The sequence below is a fragment of the Excalfactoria chinensis genome, chromosome Z (assembly GCF_039878825.1).
Source record: "Excalfactoria chinensis isolate bCotChi1 chromosome Z, bCotChi1.hap2, whole genome shotgun sequence".
NCBI classification, from domain to species: Eukaryota; Metazoa; Chordata; class Aves; order Galliformes; family Phasianidae; genus Excalfactoria; species Excalfactoria chinensis.
In genome coordinates, this window is record NC_092857.1 from 16,374,472 (window position 1) to 16,398,405 (window position 23,934).

Here is a 23,934-nt window from a genome sequence, read left to right on the forward strand (position 1 = left end):
GCCTCAGGCTTGGAGATTTTATTCCTGCCTTCCACAAAAGAAGTTTCTGACTCATTCTAAGCACAAGATGAAGACGAAATGGTTTGTAGCTCAGGAGACCTGCAACACTAACTAGAACTGGTCATTTGAAAGCGAAGTTTACATGAAGCTCAAAATAGAGCAAACATTCCCACAAACAAGTAGAGTCACATTTTTAAAGCCTTATCCTTCTGGCTTCACACACACAGACTCTGCAGGTACTGCCTGTACAGGGATGAATAACCTCGGAAAGAAGTGATTGCGTAGAAAAAAAAGAAGTGGGAGGCTACCAGGAACATTCAACTAAACAGTCTTTTTTAAACTTCAGGACATACAGCCTAGTAACATAGAAGTGCTTAAAAGAGCACTTGCTCAGAATTCAGTAGGATCACATACAAAATGCACATCAACTTAGAGTTAAAGAACATTTGCAGGGGAAAAGTGTTCCTTATCTAACAATCTACTACCATCCTTATCACAAAGATTAAAAACAGCCTCCTTGCTGCCTGCCAGAAGGATACTGTTGTAGAGTCAAATCCCCCCTGACAGAGGTTCTGAGGAGACACAGTCCAGCTCTTCCTTTCCATATACACACCAACCACTCTCCAGTGTCTACAGACTAAAGTAAATATAGAAAGAATTTAAAAAAAAAAAAAAAAAAAAAAAAAAGCAATCAAGTAGTAAAAGAATTAAGCGGTAGGATGCGAGGATGTGCTGGGGCACACCAAGTTACATGGCCTGGTTTTACAGAAATAAAGGTTTAAGATCTTTTTCAAAATCCTCTCTCCCTTTTTAATCTCCACCAAAGTCCTCCAAACTAAGCCTGACTCCTGGGCCACGCACAGATGAGGAGCACTTCAGTTACACCAGTGATTTGCTTCAGATCTTGCCCTTCACATCACGATGAAGTGGCTGTCTTAAATAAATGCCTCACTTTAAAACCAGCAGAACAAACAACAAGCTAATGACTCACAAGATGAAAACTTCCTCGAAGTGATCTCTGATGAGCGTGATGCAGCACAGGGCTACAGCTCAGTAGTTCAGAGCTCCTGGTAGTGCCCAGCTGGGATACTTGGACACATCACAATCAAGCATGGCCTGCATTGCTACAATTACACAAGTCAATAGCATGAAGAACTTCCTGCTACTTCCAGGGAAGAAAAAAAAACTGTCTCTGTGAAGAGGAGTTATTCCCAGTCCCGTGCCAGAGAGACTATGATTGACCTAGTGCTGGAAGCCATCCAGACTCACAAGTGTAGCAGAAAAAGGACAGAAGCACAGGTTAAGAGCTGAGCCAAGCCAAAGCCTCTCCAAAACACTGAACCATTCCGATGCCCACCAGCAGAGAGCTCTGAGAGCTTGGCTGTGATATGCAGTGCAAACACAGCCTTTCTACCAGTGGGCAAATAATAATAGTAATAATAATAATAAGAATAAGAATAATCTGTCCATTCATCCTAAAAATCAGAACAAAATGGATTTGGAAGACACCACAGCCCAGCCCTCATTTCTGCCTTCCCCATGCTGGTGTTATGAGAGCATACCTGTACATCATCAGCAGTTTAGTAATTAGCAACACTGCGTAACAAGAGCAAACCTGCTGATTGTCAACATGACAAAGAATGATGGAATGAAAATACTGTTTTTGGCCTGCACACATGCAAAGATTTAATACTTTTTTAGGTCTAAAAAGGCATAAAGATATAAAGACTTATTCTCGTACTGATTATTTTTATAGGTCTACTCTTTTAACATTAGATTCAATCACAGTAAAGCCCTTGCTCACAAAATTGAGTTCAGTCTAGAAACACAAATCACAGAATAGTTGAGGGACTCTTTGGTCCATGCAGCCCAACTCCTACTCAGTAAAGACACCCAAACCAGGGTGCCCAGGACTATGTCTGAATGGCTATCATAACCTAACATCACTGCTCTCCTAATCAGGTTTTGTCACTGGCATCAGGTCACCAGCTTCTTATGCTTCTTGAAAGTATGCTTTATGATAAATACTCCTTACTCCTCACTTCTTCCTACCCAGACCTCACATGTACAATTTTTCATCAGCATGAAGAAGGCAAATTCTAGACAGCTTGGGTTATATATGTTTTGTAATGTTTTAAAACCTGCATACTTCCTTGCAAAGAAAAGCTATCTGCAACATGTGCTCACTCTTCAGCAATACTGAGCTTATGCAGTTAGCCATGAGATATGGTTAAGTAGTTTGTTGTAGCTATGGTAATGGGAAGACAGTTAGACGAGATGATCTTGTAGGTCCTTTCCAACCTTGTGATTCTATGATTCTATAATTCAGTAATTAGTCCGTAATTGCTTGCAGCATTGTCCTATATCAAGACCATGTAAACAGAATAGTTAAGTGAACAACTCAAAGTTTGTTTGCTTTTCTTTTTAAGCAAGTAGAAACCAACTAAATTAAAGTGTCTCCCCTTTCATAATTTCATTTCCCTCACTTGAGTGAGGCACATTTTCATCAGTTTAATGTTCCACTGCTCGAGTTTGCCAGACTCTTGGTCTAGCAAAATAAAAAGGATGGTTAAAGAGCTTCTATTTCATTCTAGAACTCAAACTTCTTTCCAGACAAATAAAAAAAAATAAAATAATAAAAAACACTGATTTTTTTTTAATTATTCTAAGAAAATAAAGCAATATTACTGAGACAAAAACAAAAAAAACACAGCATCAACTATTACAAGGTCACTACTACCTTGCAGGTTCTGAGTGGACTACTGAAAAACCAGTTCTAGGTATGAGTCTACATAAAGAATTGTTCTAGACAGTTCTGAGGAAACTCTTCTGTAGCTGAAGATCACTTTTTCCAGAAATTCCTATTCAGCACAAAAGTCTCCACTGCCAAAAGTCATAACCAGTAAAATTTAGGAGGGACAGAATAATTTCATTAAAGACAGTCTTAACAGTTCTAGATATCTACCTGGAATTGATTTGAAGAGTTATACAGTGTTAGAGAAGCTTATACAATTAGATTCATAAAGTATTTAGGTTTCTTCCAGCCATACAGCTGATTTAAGAAGTGCTCTTGCTCTTAGCACACTCAGTACTGAAAGGATAACATGCTTCCATGAATACTTGAAGTAATTAAGTTTTAATTTCCATAAAAACAGTTTTCTTAATGAGGTTACAATCAGAAGATTCATCAGACTGATCAAATGTGACTAAACTTAAACCTAGGATCACACAACTACAACTGTTATTTACTATTTATCCAGTCCAAGATAGTTCCTAGCCTGGAATACTGTGATCATACTCATTTTTGAGGCATTTTTGGTTAAAGTACTATCCAGTATCAGTATCTGCTCCCTCAAAACATGCTCCACACAGCACATTTAATATCTACTTTTTTTTTTTTTTAAAATATACATGATTCATCTCACTGCTAGCTGGTTTCAAGGGGAAGAAAGCAAAGAAGTCAAATCAGAGGGACAAATGATCCTACCTTTGATTTTTAAAATTAGATCAGGAAATCCCCAAAAACCAAGCTCAATCTAAAATCTATCTAAATTAAAATCCTTTCAAAGGCACATCTTAAGTACTTTTGCAGTACAAGTATCTATCCCTCCAAGAGAATGTGAGGACAGAAAGCACAGAGTTTGGCTTTCACAGATGCAAGCAAAACAAGCAGCAGAAGTGACATAAAAGCACTGAAAGAGGCAAGGCCTCTTGATACAAAGTTAGTCTTGCATTCGTGATAATACATGTTACTTATATTACCCTGACAGATATCAGTTCCAAAGGACAGGAATGAGCTTTTGCTTTATGGCAGCAATTTCCAAGGTAAGAAACCAGTCATTTCTAGTCCTCCTCTGCAGAAGTGACACTGTCTTAATAACAGTATAGTCATTATTACCATCAAGATCTTCTCCAACAGAATCTGAGAACAAACATCAAAAGGTATAGAGCTGTCGTACTTCCTAGTCAGGAGAATGATCCACCTAAAAGGTACAAAATTTGTTTCCCAAGGAGGAAGTAGTAGAGAGTCAGCAGTGAATCACTGAGGTGGCAGGAGATGGAAACATCTCTACTCACCTTGCATATCTGCACATTGTTACACTATGCCAAAAGAAAAGCCCCACTTTTTCTACAAATATCAATTTTTCCTCAAACAAGCTACAACTTCAAAAGGAAAAGTCCAGCACATTAATAAAAGAATTAATGAAAAATCTATTGGGTTCAAAGTTTCACACAGGAGTAAAATAATAATACTAGGGAGTTATCTTTTAAGTATGAAGTAGAGATTGCAAAGGATCACTAAGGCTATCAAGCATTTCTCACACAATAACACCAAAAAGCATCTCTTACATATCCTTCATTTTCCAAGTCAATTGTAACATGGTGAGGAAAACACCTACAGGGAAGATGACAAAAGGTATGCTTGGGAAAAGGTTACCAGTAGGGTAATCTCAGGGATTAAGTCATGATGCTAGTATTATGTAGTGTATAGTTCATTAATCATTCCTGTTGACAATTCTTTGATACAGTGGAAGATCAAGGTCTTCCAGTTTTCTGAGAAACTACTCTAAGGATAAGGGAACACAAGGAGATTTGTGCAATAGTAAGCTCAGAGTCACACACATAGAGGTTGAATTACTCATCTGTTGTAATGACAAGCTTCCAGAGCTCATCTAAAGGGGAAGAACTTTATTTCCTATGGCTGTTGTAACCACTGTAATAGAGCAAACATGAGAAATGCTAATATCTTTTGAAACCTAATTAGCTAGTCAACATTTTTTTTTTTTCTGATACAGCATTCAAACAGTTTGCAAACATACTTTGTTTTAATTTATCTGTCTTACATGATGACAGATGGACTCCTAAAGTGCATTCTTCGTTATCCTAAAGACTAAAAAAGCTGGAATTTGCACAGTACAATAGAACATGAGGACTATAAATCTAACTGTAAAGCTAACTGCACTGGCAACAGACATCAGTGAGAAAGATTAATACTGATCCACCAGAAAACAAGAATTAAAGAAAAAGTAAAAACAGCAATTACAAGTATTCCCTGTAAGGTGAGTATTCTGAAACAGTCTTTCAGCCAGAATTCAGTAAGTAAAAATACAAGAACTTCAGCTGATAAGACTAAGTATTTCTTAGCTACATCGCATACTTCTCTTGTCCAATACAGTCTGACTCATCCAATCTAATGGATTAGACTTCCACTCAAGCTGATACAGTTTCTGACTGATTGTATTTTTACTTCTCCGTAAATATCCTGTAGAAGCCTATTCTTTTCATGGCAACAAAATGAAAGGGATTTGTCTCAGTGGGCTGAGACAAAGAATAAAGACAGCAAAAACACCACCACGTTGATCCTATAATCGAATGTCAGCATGATTATTGTAGCTAAAACCTGGAAAAGACCTAATCTTCCTGTGAAAAACATTACATAAGTAGTTTCTTGAGATTGTCCCCTTACACCAGAAACTCAAATCAGAGTGTAAGTTAAACACTTTCCCTGCATATTTTTAAAGATTCACTACAAGTTGTCAGGAAAAACATCCATAGCATTCATTTGTACAACACCAGGAATCCTGCCTGGAAACAGGTGCTGTGTGACAACTTGGTTAGGACTTCACAGCAGAGAATCACTCCATACAATTGCTCACATTCCAAAGGAGCTGGTGAAGGTATCACACCAGCTCTTTGCAGACAAAGGTGGACTTAAGCTTTTTCTGGTAACAGGACAAGTCTACTTTCTATTTGTTAAAATGGACATTACAGCTAAGCACCTAGCAAAAAGTGCCATTAATCCTTGATTCATCAAGATCAACTGCAATATTTTGTCATTCAACTTTATGCAGAAGGGTAAAAAAAAAAAACCAACTCCCTGCACAAGAAATTTTCTGCTTAAGGCAGAACAGCCAGTGTGATCAGGTGAGACAGTATGAAAAACAGACAGTTGCAACCCACCTAACGCAACAAGAACCTAGGTCAGAACAACTTGCCTTAGCTCTTAAGTTTTCAATGGGCATGAAGGTTAGTCTTCACCTCCTGCAAAAGGCTAGAGAACTGCTTGCAGATAACTCCAGAATTCGTTCTACAACCTTACTCTCATTGCCTTCCAAGTTCCAGCAATGAAATACAAATACAATTTAACATCCCCTGCTTCTATAGGGTCCCAGTAGCTTCAGAGGCAGATTCTTTTTTAGGAAAAAAATAATAATACTAATAATTTACTTTTAAATTTCACCGTTTTATGAAAATGTTTTACAATAAGTTCACTGACTCCAGACCTTTAGCACCACAAACTTCAGTGAAGCTACCAACAAGGCATCAGTTAAACTTCTTATATTAGTAGATCGGCAATTTAAGAGAACAGGAAAAGGGAATTCAAAACCAAGATTGCCACAGCCAGTTGCTGTGTTATCTAAACACAGCAGTAATACACAGTCATTGCCCTTTTCTTCACTAGATTCCAGGAAAAAAAAAAAAAAAAAGGAAAAAAAAAAAAAAGGAAAAAAAAAAAAAAGGAAAAAAAAAAAAAAGGAAAAAAAAATCTGTCTTTCTTGATGGTTTATAAGACACTCAGATTGAAATAAAAACATGATCTGCATAAATTTGTTGTGGTTGTTGCAGAACTGGAAACACCCCCCTACAACATAGGCCTTTTGGAAATTGTAGTTACAATTACATGTTCCAACTCTGAACAGAGGCAACAAAATTTTACTACGAGAATCCTACAAGTGTATCAGAAGTAAAATGTTATTAGAACAAAATAACCTCTGATAAGTCTTACTAAAATCTACAATTTTAGAGACTTCAGCAATTGAAGCTGTAGTTCTACACATTAACTTAGATACACACAAATGTTTGTGAAAAGGATTCATAACTATTTTCCTCAAAAAACTGAACTGAATACTACTGATAACAATTCTATCACAGTTCTATTAATATCAGAGAAAGCAAATGCAAGTTTTAATAAATAATCATTTAAAGTAAGTTTGAGTAATGAGGTATAGAGATATCAGACATGTTTTAAATGACTATTCCATTTTTCAATCAGTTCAACACATACTTTTCACAGATTCACACAATGTCAGGGATTGGAATGGACCTCAAAAGGTCCCCTAGTCTAATCCCCCTGCCAGAGCAGAAACACCTAGATCAGGTCACACAGGCACATCCAGGCGGGTCTTGAATGCCTCCAGAGAAAGGAGACCCCACAGCCTAACTTTTCTCCTGTTTCAATAAGACATTCACATTTCTCAGAAGACCAGAAATGATTACGACTCTCTTAACACTGTTTGGTCAACCCCTGCAAACAAGCAAAACAGAAGATCAGGCTAAAGATTATTCCTGAGTAGTTAGATTCTGGTTCTCTAAAACTGTACTAAAACTTGTATAAAATCAGGCTTAAAATATTGTTAAGAAATCTACTGCAGAGTTAAAATCATCCTTTGTAAAAATCGTGTGGTCTTCAAAAGACCAAGCCATTTTGAAGGGTTTAAGGAGTCACACTTTTCAAACACAAACCACAGTATTCAAGTTAAACAAATTTCAGTGAAAGCATATGGAAGCAACAGTCATTAGTTACAAATCTTTGTACCCCACTGGAGCAGAAATCTTATCACCACAAACATTCAGATTAACTCACTGTGAACAAAAGGCAGATTATTTATCTCATAGAACTTTGGAAGTCTGTAGTATTTTTCTCCCCAAAGATAATGAACAAGGCTCACTAATACAACAAGTCCTCACCCCATTTATTTATTTACTTGGTTCCGGAAGCAAATAAGATTAGAGTTACTAACAATTAGAGATTAGTACCAGCTTTTCTGTGCAGACAGAAGTAGCTAACTGCATCCTTCACTTGCATATGGCTATTCATAATTAAGATCCCATATATAGGACTTCGCCTTTATAACCTCTCTGTTGGCTTCAACTTAGTACAATCACAGTGCTGTAATCTTGGAAAGTATTCATTTTACTCCCATCACCAATGCTCCCTATATATTAGCTACTTACAGATAAAATGGGCAGGGTGAACCCCACTGTGTAGAGGACAGTGGATGTGATGGTACTGTCATGGAACGGATACTTGATGCTGTCATCATTACAGAAAAAGCCTCTCTGATACGGTTTTATTTTGGCCAAGTTTAGAACACCAAGGGGTAAGCCAGCTGTTGGGGGAAGGAAAAACAAAAACAACAAAAACAAAAAGAAACAATACATGTGGTTAAATCAAAAAACATTTTGAAACGTGCATGGAAGACGATACCAAACATGCAAAACTCAAATTTTCCCAGGTCACAGTAAATGATCATGCAACATATTTACCAAATCTTTTTAATAGAAATTTTATCATATATTTGTTCACTTCCGAAAGATTCTGATATCACCCACCAGATGCAGAAGTTTAGTAGAGAGTTCAAAGTCCTCACACACTGAACCAAGATTATCCTTAAGAACAGTATTTGCCACTCACCTGACCAGCCAGCTATTGAGGGCAGGCTGCCTTCTATATGCCCTTTTATGCCCTCTCCTTCACCACCAGCCCATGACATTGGCATTGGAATTACCAGCCCTTTTCTACAAATTTATCTGGCCAGTATTTACAGGAAACAAGGGGGAAAAAAAAGATAGTTTGTGTTTTTGTGGGTTGTTTATTTTGTGTGCGTGTGTGTGTGTGTGTGTTTTCTTCCAAGTAGGGCAGTTAAAAACTTCATGCAAATATGTTTCATGCAGGTAAGAACAAGAGAGCTTCTGAGACAACAACAGGAGTTAGGGACACTGGACTAGCAATACGATTTTTAGTTTTAAAATTGCATTTACACAGCTTTCCTACACTTCAAAAGGTTTCTGCATGCAAATAACAGTAAACAAGACACTATAGAGCAAATAGCTCTGAACTTATACCACCTAACATATCAACATATTTCATCTTTTCAGAGTTCGCTTCCACTACACTGGCAGTCATTCCCAAAATAAGTCATCAGTAGCTTCTGAAATATATGTTCACCCAGACCCTATTTCTGTCAGTGTCAGAACTGACTTGAGAATAGATATTTGAAGGAGAAATAAGCTTGGGAAAAAAAAAAAAAAAAAGTAGTTTGCCATTTTATTTCCTCATTCCTCCTTTTCCTTGATCAAGATTCTCAGCCATTCAAGAAGAAGGAAGCCATACTGAAGAATTAAGTTCACTCAGATAGGATCAAGTGAAGCTGCTGTGCATTAGCAAGTCTGGAGCCAGTTTCCAGCTCACTGTGGCCATGGCAAGATTACACTAATGTTAGGTCAGAGCCCAAGTTTCCTCTTTTCATCTCTGTCACTCCATATCCAGGGTCAAGGTGTGGGGTTTGGCAGTACTGTATGAAATAGACAAAATATCTTCTCAAACAGGTTACCAAAATACTACCAAGTAGGTCACGTTTGGAAATAATCACATCCTCATTTTTCTTTAAATGGTAACCAGTACTCCTCAGAAGGTGACTACTTAAGACACAAATACTTCTTAATATTTTATCCCCCCTGCCAAGAAAAGCTGCTATAACATCAAGAGGTTTTGAGCTGTGTCGTCCTCCCTCCCCCCAAGTAGCTGCCCATGAAATTTCCAGCTCAATTTTATTTACTTTTTTTTTAATCCAGCATCACCTGCTTCTTACAAAAAAATTTTGTTGTGCTTTGCTTGGCTTTTCTTTCAAGGTGCTTGAGTTTAGGTTCATTGGAACAGGCTATTTCATTTTGTCAGCTGCCAAAATATATTTTCCAAGTGTCCCAGTCAGAAGCTGGAAGACACTCCAACACATGCAAATATCACAGGATTCCTAACTCACAGATTCCAGGTTTCCTGCCACTAATGTTCACAGGTTTACAGTTCTGGGTCATACATTTTTTTTTATTTTTTTTTATTTTTTTTTCCCCCACTAAGAAAGATTTATTTAGGAATTGGAAGAGAGCCACTAACTGAGTAAAAAGAAAGTACCTTAGAGTGTGAGAAGAAACATTTTAAGCCTACCAGCAAAATAACTTTTCATTTGAATATAAAGAGGCTTTTTGTTGTGCAACTGCAACAGGAGAGAATTACTCACTCTGTAACCTAGTTAAGATAGAAGCTTGAGGGCACTTTATTGTTTTGGTTTGGTGTTTTTTTTCCTCTCCAATGAAGGAAAGTTTCTGACAATGTTGTGCTCAAGTTTAATTTAAGTAAGAGACCGGTTTTCACTAAATTATGAGTTAACTAAAGAAGTTTTCTCTTCTTCCCATTAAATAAACTTCTCATAAACAAACTTAATGAGAAAAAAAACTAACTCATGAGAACACCTACATAACAAAGCTATCCAGATTCTTCCAGGACTTTTACATTTAAGTACTTCTAACATTTTTGTTTCTTTCCATATCCTTTTCTACAGCATAAAAGGATGTATATTTTTGTTAAAATAAAGTGATTTAGTTACATTATTAAAAGCAATTAAAGTACATAACCTAGAGTTTAAATTAAGAAAAGGAGGTTTAAATTAAGATCAGGAAGTTTTGGAATGGGGAGGAGAAACAGCAAGGGGAGTCAGATGAGGACAGTTTCATAAAAGTAACTGCAGAATTAATCCATGCACTCAGGAGTAAAAGAACATGAAGAAACTGGTTATACATTCAACACTGGCTGCCAATGCTCATTTCTTCAATCACAATTTTAACAGTAGTGTAAATCTAAATGATAAGCTCTTTCCAGAGGTGGATTAGCAGATTTCGGAAAATAATGTTTAGAAGAAAGTTAACCAATGCCAAAATAGTAGCAATATTTTTACTACTGCTCATTTTATAGGGAAAGACACCACAAACAACCCTAAAGTTTTCACAATAGAAAGCAACATTTATGTACATAACAGACCAGTATTACTGTTACAGGTGCCAAACTTCTCCATGACCTTTAAGCAAGCTGGCTGCATACTGAACTTTGAGGAATGTGCATGTGTTCAGACCCATTAGCTTTTACAAACTGGAGGAAAAGATGACCACAACCAAATATCAGATTACAAAGCTTAAAAAAGTAATCTTGTAGAGCAACGCTCATACCTTGTCTTCTTCACAATGTACCTCTTCTTCCTCCTTTCCTAGCCAAAAGTAACTTCCAAGTACCTCCCCTACAACATGGCCTTCTTGAAGCTCCCCATGCTGCAGCCTCAGAACTGAGGTTTCTCTTTTCCATTAGAAGCTCTCTTAGTTGCTCTAGCCAGCTGCCAGTAACCAGTAGATTCCAGGTTGTTTTGATATAGTAGCAAGGCACTATTGCTCTAGTTCTGACTCATATGCTAACCCAGAAGTTGAATAGAAAAAAGGTACCTTAGAAGTCTGAAGACTTCAACTATGACAGAATAGTTAAAAAGCCTCAAACACATAGAGCAGAGCAGAAAAGAACATAGGATGGAGACTGAAGGTGGCAAGACTCTCAGACTTTGGAATGACCAAGCAGGAGCTAGAGGGAAGACACAGCTTTAAGTTTACGGCTAGACCTGCTAGGATATCACATTTAGTAAAATAAGTTTTCCTCCTTAGATTGCTGCCGCTGTTCTTTTTCCCATTCCCCTTTTCCCTTCCTTTCCAGGCCGGGGGCCCTATAGGGCAGCTGCCCCTGTCACAGGCACAGGTAAATCTAGGTAACCCATGACGCAAAGCAACATACATTATACAAAGATAAGCTACCCTCTTGTACAGGACTGGACACAGGACTCATTTGAGTTCTCACCAATGCCAAGTACAGGAGAAGGATCTCCTATCTAAGTCTGCTGGCAATATTTTACCTAATGCAGCCAAGAACACCATTAGCCTTCTTAGTAGCAAGGGCACATTGCTGACTCATGTTCAGGTATCTTTATCTAAACACACAAAATATATCCTAGCAGTTGCAGATGAGGTAGCCTCTGCTACAGCTGAGAGTTGCCAAAATATTTAAGATCAATATTTGAGAGAATATTGTGCAACAGGAAACAACTTCAGAAATGGAAAATACTGTGTTTGTCACTTATAACTTACAAGCCCTTTCCTAATCAAAGATATGGACACTGTTTTGGAGAAATGTCTCCAATTAAGACTACCTCTTAAGTTTTACAGTTGAAAGACTCAAATTTTTGTTCTCATTATATTTTGCATTACCTGTTCAGAATCAAGCGTGTTACTCCCAAAGCTCAAGAAGTCTCTGGTCATGTTCTTAAAAGTAACTTCAAGGTAGCCTCGACTGTCCTAACCTGTTATCCTGTTATCATAATGTTAACAGCTTTTGACATTAAGCTGGCTCCCCATGCAAATGTATAAATAAAAGGAAAAGAAAAAAAACAAAATAAAAGGAAAATCCATCTAACATGGATCTTACGCACCCAGCTGAGCGCTGAACTTGAAACTCGTATTATAAAACAGAAACAAATACCCAAGACTGTGGAAGGTAGGATAGTTTGACCAGTCTCAAATCATCTTAAATGCCTCATGAAATACCATCTCTGGCTGGATGCCACTCTCCTCCCCAGTTTTAAGCAAGCTCAAAGTAATTAACTACTTTTTGTAAACATTCTTTCATCAACCCAATGGCCTCTTTATCACTGGATGAAGATAATGTTCATTTTAGAATCTGTGACATCTTAAAAGCTTCTGTAAATTGTAGACTCTCCATGACATTGAAGACTTGAGGTTACCTTCAAGCAACCATGGAAAATGAGAATATTCTAGCTTGAATATTAACCAGAATTTTCATCCTGAGGGGGGAAGAAGGGAGCATCAAACAGGAATTCAGGCTGTACTGGTAAAAAAAACCTCCATAGAACATTGTAAATGCTATCTTCAAAACAGATCAATTATCAGCTACTCACTAAAGAAAGTTACCACAGTATTTCTACATGATATTATACAACCCCACATCCATGTGGATGGTATCATTCTGAACTGAACCTTTATAGTTAGTAACCACTATTGTAAGCAAGAAGTGAGCTTTTCCCCCCCACACACTCATACACATGTAAGTGAGCTTTTATTTTCAGCTGGGACAGACGCGTTTGCTTTCCTGCTCATTTTGGAATGTACAATCCAGAGCAAGGAGGAATGTGAGAGATTGAAAGAAACAGACAGGTCAACCTCACGCTACAAGAGTGAGCTTTAGAGTAAGAGAAGCTTTTCTCTGCAGAAAAGCAATGGTGCTGAAAAAGTTTTTTCAGAGAGCAGTTAACAGATAGGTAGCCAAGAGTCCTAAGGGACAATGCAATGGGAAAACAAGACTTCTACAGAGAGGAGGAAAAAAATTAAGAAAAAAAAAAAGCATTTATAGACTTTTGACTTCTAAAAGGTGAAATATGGATAAAAGAAATCCAAAAAGCCATATTTACTAGGAGAGAAGAGAGAGTGTCCTCCTTGTGTGGTGTCAGGAACCTTCCATGGAATCTTCCCAGAAGATTTAATCTTAATCTTCTACCCCAGGGAATGAAAAATATTTTTTATCACCCACACACCACTCATTCTGATAACACTAGGTGTACTAGGCTCCAATAATCAATAGAAATACACCGTAAAGACCAAACTACATTTGAATTTTTGCTGCACTACACTAAGTTTGCAACTGCAGATGGACTGCATTTTGAATTATTTCCTTATACACAAGTTGCCTCACAAAAAGCCAGACAAGCAACCTGGACCAACTAGCAATAGTTTCACTAAGTGACCTCCTCCCTGTGCCTTATGCTTTAGTTGAAAAATAGCAATGGTGGTGGGGGCAGGAGCCAAAGGAAACTTTATTTTGAGCTATGCCAGCCTAAAAGCAGGACAGCATGTTTTCCAGTCATTTACTAGCAGTAAACTACAACCGAAACAATATTCAATAATTTAGTACTAGAAGACAACATTAATTTACTTATTTGCATTACATAATGTTTGTCTATCTGATTCATCTTTAAACAAGCGAATTGCATTCTCTTAACTCAGCATTTCACCCTCCAAGAAGATGGTGCAATCAACTTAAAAAAAAAAACTTCAGAAGCACCTGTTGAGAATGGAAAGACCAACAGCTGTATTTCACTAAATGCTCAGAGAGAAGACAAGTACAAAAATAAGAGCTAAGATATATTACTCTCTATCTCTACACAGTTCTATAGAATACAGAGAAAACCAAGTAGCTCAGAGAAAACCTGTAGGAGGACAAAAGCAAAGGGCTGTGTCCTGGGTTCTGCTTCTGGTCAGTAGGTGGAGGAAGTCCAAGCTAAGCTAGCCCAGAAACAACCACATGGAATTAGTAGCAGTTCATCCAGCAGGGAGAGGCTAGTTTCTACTATAACTGATACCTGACAAAGAATAAAAACAGATTAATTGCTAAAATGGGGTGGGGGGTGGAAAGGAACTAAGGTAAGAGTGGGAAAGGGAAACACAAACATCAGTAGCTTCTTGCATTGCAGTACTCAAAGGAAGTGAGCTGGCTGCAGCCAGAACAAAGGAAAACTAGTTCTCCCACTATAAACCCTTCTTATTGAGGTGAAATTAAATATTTATCACTGTATTACATGCCCTATTAAAGGCTCTGTCTGTATTGTATAGAAAATCTAAAAGCCCACAGATATAAAACCACATACACACTCCTTAAGATCAAGATCTCATACAAACCACCTACCTAAAGTAATATGCTTACAAACTGTGAGCACAATATAGCAAAAGAAACAGAAAAGTCAAATTTGTCTGTTGTCGAGACAGGGAGGAATTTTTATTTTTTATTTTTTTTCCAAAGCTGCAGTTGATGTGAACTTCAAGTGTCCTTTATGAACTGTGTTCTTTTAAATTCCAGGATTCGTAACTATTTTTCCATTTTAAACTTTGTTTTGAGGAGGTGAACAGCAAGAGGCTTTCAGACGATTTCACATACATCCTGACCTAAAATACCATTCAGTCTCTAGAAAAACAGGAAATTATTTGTTGGAATATGAACACTTTTCCTCACTGAGTCTTACAATATGATGTTTAAACATGCTCTAACAAACTGCAGTTCTACAGCAGAAGTGCTACGAAGGGCCTTGGTATTCTCATGAAATTGTATTTGTCATCTACACTTCACACATACACAGTGCATTCCATATACTTTTGGGTTATTGAAGCATTTGCCTTGTATTAATTGAAGAGAACAAAATATTGATTTAACCAGAATTTGTAACTATCTATACAATACTGCTCTTGATTCTTGAATGGTTAATACTGCCACAGTGCAGAGAAATGTATATGTATATATACACACACACACTCATATGAGTAGCTTCCCAGCACTAGCGAAACTGTGATCTCAGTTTCCGCACATTAATGATTAACACTTGCATTTTCCAGGTCTGATGGCTGGAATCCTAGGATTAAAAAAGCAATGGGAAGTATGTACACAAACAGAAATAATTGTACTTCCATTCCCCAGGAATCTCATTAGCTCTGGAGCCAGCCACCACACTGGGCTGGAATACTTTAACTGTATAACAGCACTGCAGTGTAGACTCACTAAAGACTTTGATTTCACTGATTCAGGAAAATGCTACAGAGCTCACCCAATTAATACCAAGTAAATACACATGGGATATGTTGACTGAGATGTCATTTTGGAGTATTTAACAGAGAACTTCCTGTCCGAAGCCATTCTCCCACCTCGCTAACTGCCAAAGCAGCCCCATCAGCTTAAGACAATCTGAATCCACTGCCTTTTAGGTACCTGAGAGTAAGGAAGCTACAGTTATAGATACTTATGTGTTCTTCAACATCCCAGTACTCAGTTGTCTAAGAATCAGTAACAGGCTTGCTATAATCATCAACAAAAAGACCAAGTTACAGAGGGATAAGAATGCCTATATTGAGTTATTCAAACAGAAAGGAAGACACTGAGATGCTGAAATTTGTTTTATAATCACTTCTACACTTAGAGAAAAGACTGGTTAAAGATCTGCTCCAGTACGGCTCCTACTTTCTCCTTCCCTAGGAAAGGATCAGGTACCAAAGAGCTGTGTACCTTTCTTCTATACCAGGGGAGGTCAGCTAACACCTCAAAGTCACCTCACAAGATCTGTTTTATGCAAACAGTCCCCAAGAAGGAAAGGCTTCCTCTGGCAGGGCGGAGATGGGTTGGATATGGAATAGGGAAAAGAACCCATACCAATGAATCCCTGACAGAGTTCACAGCCATCCTTCTATGGGTAGTATATTTTTTACCAGTAAGTTTCTAAATTAAAAAAGAAAATGCTGAACAAAATGTTTCCTTTTCTTTACCATCCAAAGAGAGTCTGTTTTGCTGTTTAAATTCTCCTGATCTAGTTGAGGAAGTAGTACCCTGTTGTCTAGCATAAAGGCTAAGTTAGTCAGAAGGCTGCTGAGTGCAAATTCTCTTATCATCTAGTACCTACCAGATTTATATCACTCCCATGCTACCCCCTTCCAAGCCTTCAGGAAGGCTCACAGATAGTAGGCTATCACAGCTTTACCTGATCTTTGGTATCTTGTCAGCATGAAAATGCTCCTAAATACAACTAAGCATCAATAGTCAACCAATATTTTGCTCCCTTAGACCAGGGCTGTGGCTATGCAGATGCCAAGCAAAGGTGCTTTTTGTTAGTATAAGCTCATGTGATCCAACTCTTTTAGTTGTGTCAGTGTGTTGAATCTGCATAGGCTCAAGCTTGCACCAGAGCAGCTATATAGATGAGGTAGGATCACTTCTACAATGAGGGATGTGCTATTTTACCATTTAGCTATTGTGCAGTATCTCATTTTACATAGAATACAGAAACAGGAATATCTCTTCTCACTCCCTTGAACAAAGGGCACAGTCTTTATACTAGCATTCTGTGAAAGTTCTTCTGCCTGTTTCAGATGAAACACACCAGTATTCGAACATCTGCTGAAAAGCATATTCCTTTGCTCTGCCAAGAATGAAGAGCACGGCGCTAAGTTCAAGATCTGGTTCACAGGAAGTCACTGGAAGGTAAATCAGGATTTACATGATGCTGCTAGAGGCAAGTGAAAGAACTTCCCTTGTTCTCTTGTAAACAGGTTAGCCAGCGGACAAGATAACACTTAGCAACACCTGGCAAAGAAAGAACCTGACTGCTGACTTTGACATATTCATTAACTAGCAACATTCTAACTGGAAGCTCTTCCATAGGATTCCTAGCAAGACAGAGAAGATCTCCTTATCAAGTATCAAGGAACAGTGCCTCAACTAGAAAAATATATATAAACAAATAAAAATCAGTCTTATGTGTTCAAGAAAGCACTGTGTTAGAGGGAAGGCTTTCTGAGTTTTAGGTGACAAATGTATTTCCAAGGAACTTAAAGAGTCCTACTGAACACCATTCTGTGGTACTCAGTGGACAGTGTCATTTGAAGATAAGCTGCTCTTTGACACAAATCTGTTATGGTTTAACTATGGACTCATGCACTAGAGGGAAAAAAAAAAAAAGCTAAGCATATACATGATGTGGAAAATAAGAATGGTGACCCATGTATCTGTGAGTCATAAGTAAGAGAGGAGGATGTTTTATTGAAAGTAGGGCAATCAATCAGGAAGTTCTAACCCACATAGAGACAGGCCTTTCCTCACTGAACAGCAACACCTTGCTGTCTTGCACAAGGCTGCCTTCACCAACAAATGCTCTCAGAACAGAATAGCAGTATTTAAAAATCAAGAATATTGTACAGGGAGCACAGAATGGTCCAGCCATCTACAGCCATTCCCTACAACACACACTGTGAAAGAAAACATGCCCACCGTATAGGTATTTATCATACTGCCCTGTATCACAGCATATCCCTGTAATCTAAATAGCCAGTATTTAGAGAAAAAGAAATCCATGTAAGCGGTTTGTATTTTACTTTTGTTCTTTTTTGTTGTTTTTTTTTTATTATTATTATTATTATTTTTATTTTTTTAATAGAACTTCCCTATCTCCTACTCAAATGAACTTGAACTTAAAAGTAGTTTTGGGACATCAAATTAAGACTGCCACCTTTTCACCCTTCCCACCACTAGCAGCCTACAGATCCCTTCTGTTTTTGCATTCACTACTTGCACACAGTCCCTCTGCAAAAGAACAAGTAGGCAGTAGGTAAGCTTTCACTGGCATCTTGAAACCACCAAGTACTTAAGTAGTTCAGTACTATTTCCAGCCTACTGCAGAAGGATCAGAAGAATGAAGGTCTAAACTATTTGAGTTTTGTTGTTTTGTTTTTTTTTTTTAATGTTTCCAAATTTAAGGTTATATGTATTCTTACATTACAGCAATCACAATGACAAGAACACTCCTTGCTAACAATAACTATAGCATCACTGATAAATCAAGGAAGAGGATGGGAAACAGTTGAACCTGATCCCTGCAGTGAAGCTGAACAATTCACCAGTGCACCAAACACAGACCTGAACTGAGTCATCCTAGAGTCCAACTTCATAGAGAACATTTTTCTTACTCCCCTACTCATCACCTCCGCAGAAATTAATGATAAATTAAATAAATTACATTTTCTCCAGTACTAGCCTGACTTAAACTTAATGAGCTTGGTCTAAAAAGTAAACATATTAAATATTCTCTCACTCCTTCTGGGCTGATTCCCTTCTTTGTTCTTAAGGTGTTTTCTAGCTGCCTTAAAAAGGAGCCTAAATAAAGACTAATAGTAACCCTGTTGAAGACATTAGTCAAAACCTAACCAAAATTCATTCTTATGAGCTGTTATTTATCCCTGTGAACATAATAAACAAGAAATGGCCCAACTCTCAGTAGTAGTGCAAAACAGCTTCATTGTTTAAATTGAATGCAAGTCCTAGACACATTTGTGCTAAGCCATCTGAAATGACTTTCCATCAATAAAATAAGGATGAACATGCAGTAATAAGCCTTATCATGCAGGAGAAAGAAGCTCTGTAGCCCTGCCCTTATGCTTTCTAGAGAACAGAGTAGCTGCTGACTGATATCTACTGGACCACACAGAGTAAGGAAACTTTTCCCCCAGCATTACTGCAGACCTTCATGCAGCCACACAGCACACACAGCCAGCACTGCAGCACACAGCCTCCTCACTGCTCTGCTTCTATCAACAAGCACCGCAGAAGTCTGCAGCCTGTGTGGTTTTTTTATATAATGGTTTTATGCTTATCAGGAGAAAATGAGTATTTTGATAAGAAGAATAGCTTAAGATCACCTTCCCAGAATTCTCTCACCCTTCCCAGGTAGAAAGGTAGACAGGGAGGGAGCTTCCTTTAAGGCCAGTTAAGAACAACTTTGGGTCAGCTTGGTTGCCTGAAACCTAAGTCCAATGGCTTGACACTACATTAATCAGGAGACTCTAACCTGCTCTTTTATTACCTGAATCTCTGGTTCCCTCTTCAGCACTTGCCAGACATTTCAATCAACCAATTTAAAAATAATCACACACAAGATCTCACCAGAAGGTTTTCTGTTTGTTATTTTTGTTTTTCTTTAATCTCTTCCTCCCACATTTGTGCTCTAAGATGCTGGGAAAACTGAAGTTATGCAAGGAATGGTTGGAAGAACAAGTCACACAAAGCCAGTCATCTGCATTCACAGTGACCTCACAACTCAGGTCACCATTATTAAGGGATATCCTTGTTTTCTCTGTTCTGCACCACTAAGTCAGTTGAGTTATTATTTTTCTTACCCATCTTCACCGACAGAGAAAGCAGAGGTGGGAGTGGGACAAGAAGAAAAGAGGCAAGACAAACTGCTCCCTTAGTAAGAGTTACCTCAGGTCACAAGCACAGCGCTGGTAGCCCTCTGCAAGGCAGAACATTCTATTACACCTAGACAAAGCTCAGTCCTTAATTGAAGCTGGTTTACAACGCAGCTAGGGAAGTTTCCTCTTGGAGGCTTTTTGGTCTCTTTAGTGGAGATACTATGTATCAGGTTAGCGGCAAGACACTTTATCTGGGCAGTTACCTAGGCCATTCGATCAGGTACCAAAACCCACGAGTAGGGGGAAGGGCAAAGAAGGACGAAACGAACCAGTTTTCTTACACTGAAAAATTAAAACAGAACCCCCCTCTAGATGCACAGGCTCAAACCCCACGTTACAAGAACCCTCCCAGAGTTATGGGGGAGACAGAGAGAAGAGGAAGAGACAAGAACTCAGACTTTTATCTGGTATCTAACAAATCCTTCATCCCTATTACTTTGTCCCAAATGGAATTTCTCTGAAACCTGTTAGTTCAGCATCTTTAAAGTTGCAAGTATCAAGGTGCTTCATACTGTGCTCTAGCCACATCTTCCCCTACTACCAAGGAAGTGGAGAGGAAAAAGCTCATCCTGTTAACCACGGATTTCATCAGCAAATGCCATTTAGTTCCTTCAAATAGGAAGACTAACAACCTGCATCTAATACCTAACATCAGCCTAAGAAAGCAAGAACATGGCTTATATGTTTTCTACTGATGCTAGAGATATCTCCAAGCAAGACACCTGATGAGCCAAACCTGTCTGAACACTGCTCACTGAACATGACAAGAGCATGCCCAGCTTTATCACCGAAGCGCAGAACTCTTGATTATTAAGTGAAGATTAAGAACAGCAAAACAAAAGAAAACACAAAACAAACAAAATCCCGCACCTTATGAGTGCTTCCTTTAAGTCACCAATAAGAGCAGTCTGTCGGGCATAAAGATGCTTCCATGGTTCTCAAAACCCAAAGGTCCAGGAGAGACACAGCACTGCAAATCCCCTATGCTGATCAATAATTAACGTCACTGCTTATACCGTGGGAACGACAACTGGCAGGTCATAGTTGTGGTTCCAAGAGGGAAGAAGGCAGACTGACAGAGACGAGTGAGCAGGATGCCGTTCTTTGGGCCAGCTCAGGGCAGCAGCGGCAGCACTGCGGTCCAACACCTGAGCGCAGCTCCGCACCAAAGCCACTCGCCCAGCCCCATGCCGGCTGCTCAGCGACGTGAGTGCAGACAGCTCTGACCAACGCATCCCACTTCAGACCTCAACCTGTAGCAAGAGCTTAGTCCCTCTGAGTAAACACACAACTCAGACCTTGCAGCAACTAGAATCTTGGCTGCACAACACCTAACGTGTCAGTGCTGACAAAGTACGAGGAGTTTCCCCACTGCTGTCCCTGGCTCATCACTCGGGGCAGTTCCGAGCCTCCTTGAGCAGCCGGCCTCAGGCCGCAGACCCCTTCCTCCCCTCCCCGCAGGGAGCTCCGCCGCTCAGCCTGGAAGGTGCGGGAAGGAAAAGCGGAGAACAAAAGGAAGGAGCTCCCGGCGCTCCTGAGCCCTCATCCAGCCCTGAGCGCTAGTAGCCTTCCGCCCTGCCTGCCGCTTTCACCGGGACCCCGCCGGGACAACAGCCAGGGACGGCCGGAGACGGCCAGTGACCAGATTCGTGCGTGTGCTCTCCGGCGGCAGTGAAGTGAGGAGGAGGAGGAGGAGGGAGCGGACAGAAGCAGAGGGGAGAGGCGCGGGGACGCGGGAGGGAGCGCCGTGCATGCGGTCAGCGCGGGACCGTGCGGGAGGCAGCGCCGCGGGGCGCGGAGCACCCTCGGCTTCGCCCGACGCCAGGCCCGGAGCCCCGCGCCCAACGACCTACCCAGCACCACGCAGACCACGTCCAGCGCCACGAAGGGCAGCCGCGTCCTGTCAAACATGCTGGCGGCGCGCGGCGGCTCCTCCTCACGCGGTGACAGCCGGAGCTCGAGGGGCGGGAGAGAAGCAGAGGCGGGCAGGAAAGCTCAGCCGCGCCCGAGACGATGGCGCCCGCCCCCCGCCGCCCTGCACCCGCACTGCGCTACTGCCTCCACTGCGGCGCCCACCGCGCTTTAAGGGAGGCGGCGGGGGGGGGGGGGAGGGGGGCGGTAGGGAGGGGAGGTCGGAGGGAGGGGAGGCGGGAGCGAAGGAGCACCGCCCGGCCCCCACCCGCGGCCGCACACACCCCACACGGCGGACGCTGCCAAGGCGCCGGCCCTGCCTGCCGATGGCGCCCGCTCCGCCCAGCGGAGCCGCCGTGTGGGGCGCGGAGCCCCTCCTCCTCGGGGGGGCGGGTGCACGGACGGGGCGGGGCCTGCGGCTCCGAAGTGCGCTCCGCTCCGCGCCTCGCCTCGGGCGGCCGCCGTCATTCGCGGCTCCTCCGGTGAGTCGCGGCGGCTTCCTCGGCGCCGTGAGAGGGTTTGAGACGGCAGCGGCGGGCGAGGGATGCCGGGGCGGCACGGGGGCCCCTTGTGCCCCGCGGGAGGGGATGAGCGAGGGACCGGAGCCACGGGGGCACTGCAGGATCCCTGCGACCTGAAGGGAGCTTGTCACCTGCCGGCCGGGAAGGGCCTGTTCCGCCGCGAGCAGCAGGAGCGGAGAAACCCCGATCTGCGGTACGACTCGGCGCTTCTTTCCTCACGAAAAGCGTTTATTCTGAGAAAGAAGTGACCCACGTTATGAGTGTCCTAATGCCCACATGTGGTTGTAGAAGCACTTGCACACGGCAGCACAGTTCCCACCGGTTCTGCTCCCGCTGGGTGTGGGGCAGGCTCCTCTCGGAGATGCGTGGCACTCCACGCTCCCAGCAGCGGGCATGGCGTTCTCTGCCCTCTCATCTATTCCACCCCCAAGTTCTGTAGATAGTTTCGCTTTGGGTCATAGATTGAAGAAAAGGTTTGTGGGATCAGCAAGAACTTCCTAAACTACAGCACTTGAGATGGAAATGTCCCTCAGCGCACTGTATCTCCCTCTCAAGCACAGTGTCTTGAATACGTTACATAAGCAGTTATCTACGGACAGTCTATATATAAAGTTCAGTACAGCAGCATATGAAATACTTATTGATTTTCCCTCAGCATTCAAGAAGCAAGGGGGGGGGGGGGGGGAAGGAAAGAGAGAGAGAGAAAAAAAAAAAAACCCAAGGCAAACGTTCCATGCACAACTGCATGTAGTTGCTTCCTTCAGCCCCAAAGCATCATGCTAATCTTTCTCAGACAAACAATTCTCCCAACCCACACCCCTGTGCAGTAAATTAGAGGCCAAAGACATCGCACTGGCTAATTTAAGTGGAGCACTTCCCAGAAGATGGTATGCTATAGTCATGACACTTAGAACACCTGAAAATTGAGCTGTAGCAGCACAGCATTCCCAAGCAAAGGAGTTAAACATATTTAACTGCTGTGCAGTTTCTACATCTCTGTTTTACCCAGCTTGCCTGAGGGTAGAGCAAGTCTTCTGACAGAATTCAGGGACAAAATGGTTCAGAGTTCCTCTCCAAACTTTCCATTGCACAAGGGGTATGTTCCTTGCTGTTGCAACCATATTCCCACCACAGGGCTGGCAGATGTCCTAGAAACCCCCAGCTGAGCAGAGTGTAGGGATCAGGTCAGCCCTGCACTGTACCGAATGTTCAGAAGGCTTTTCTGGGCCTTCCTCTGTAGCTAGGTGTCGGTGAGGGAAACACACTAACACAACCCCTTCCAGACCAAACAAATCTGCCTGTATTGTTTGACAAGGTTTATGCTAAGGAACACTTTTTAGCTGGGGTATGAGTAAAACGATAACAACAGACAAAGGTCATAAGCAATACTTTATCCCTTCATTCAATAGCTGAGTATTATCATCTTGTATTTAGACTCTCTGAAATATCTTAACCTCTCACTTCTCGTTTGGTAAGCTTATTTTATTGTTTTATTTCCCTTTTCCTTTAACTGAGAGAACCCTAAAGTCAAGTTAAAGCCCTATTCTTTTATTTGTCTTATCCTGGTTCTTCCAGAAATCACAAATCTTCAGTATTTTGCCCATCCTCCTTAAAAGTTTTGTGCATGCTAGGATTAAACCCTCAGGAAGTTTGTCATTACCCTCTAGTAGTACTTGTATGCTAATTGAGTAGTACCGGCCCAACAGGACCCTTAACTGCAATTAACATTCATATAGATCAGTAACTGTAGTAAATGAGGGGACTTTCCGAAGGATATTTC

At 40.7% G+C, this 23,934-nt stretch overlaps 1 protein-coding gene across 2 annotated transcripts in view; it reads right to left on the bottom strand.

Moving 5' to 3' along the window:
* The window catches only part of PLPP1 (phospholipid phosphatase 1), a 55,286-nt gene extending 33,508 nt beyond the window's left edge, over positions 1-21,778 (bottom strand). Inside the window, exons 1-2 of one of the 2 annotated variants that reach the window (XM_072359930.1) lie at positions 21,576-21,778; positions 8,017-8,171 (exon numbers count right to left, since the gene is read on the bottom strand). In XM_072359930.1, the coding sequence (XP_072216031.1) occupies positions 8,017-8,171; positions 21,576-21,633 (213 nt within the window). In that variant the 5' untranslated portion in view covers positions 21,634-21,778. The remainder of the gene's footprint in view (positions 1-8,016; positions 8,172-21,575) is intronic. The other variant, XM_072359931.1, reaches the window with a different exon arrangement.
* Positions 21,779-23,934: the final 2,156 nt, after the last annotated feature.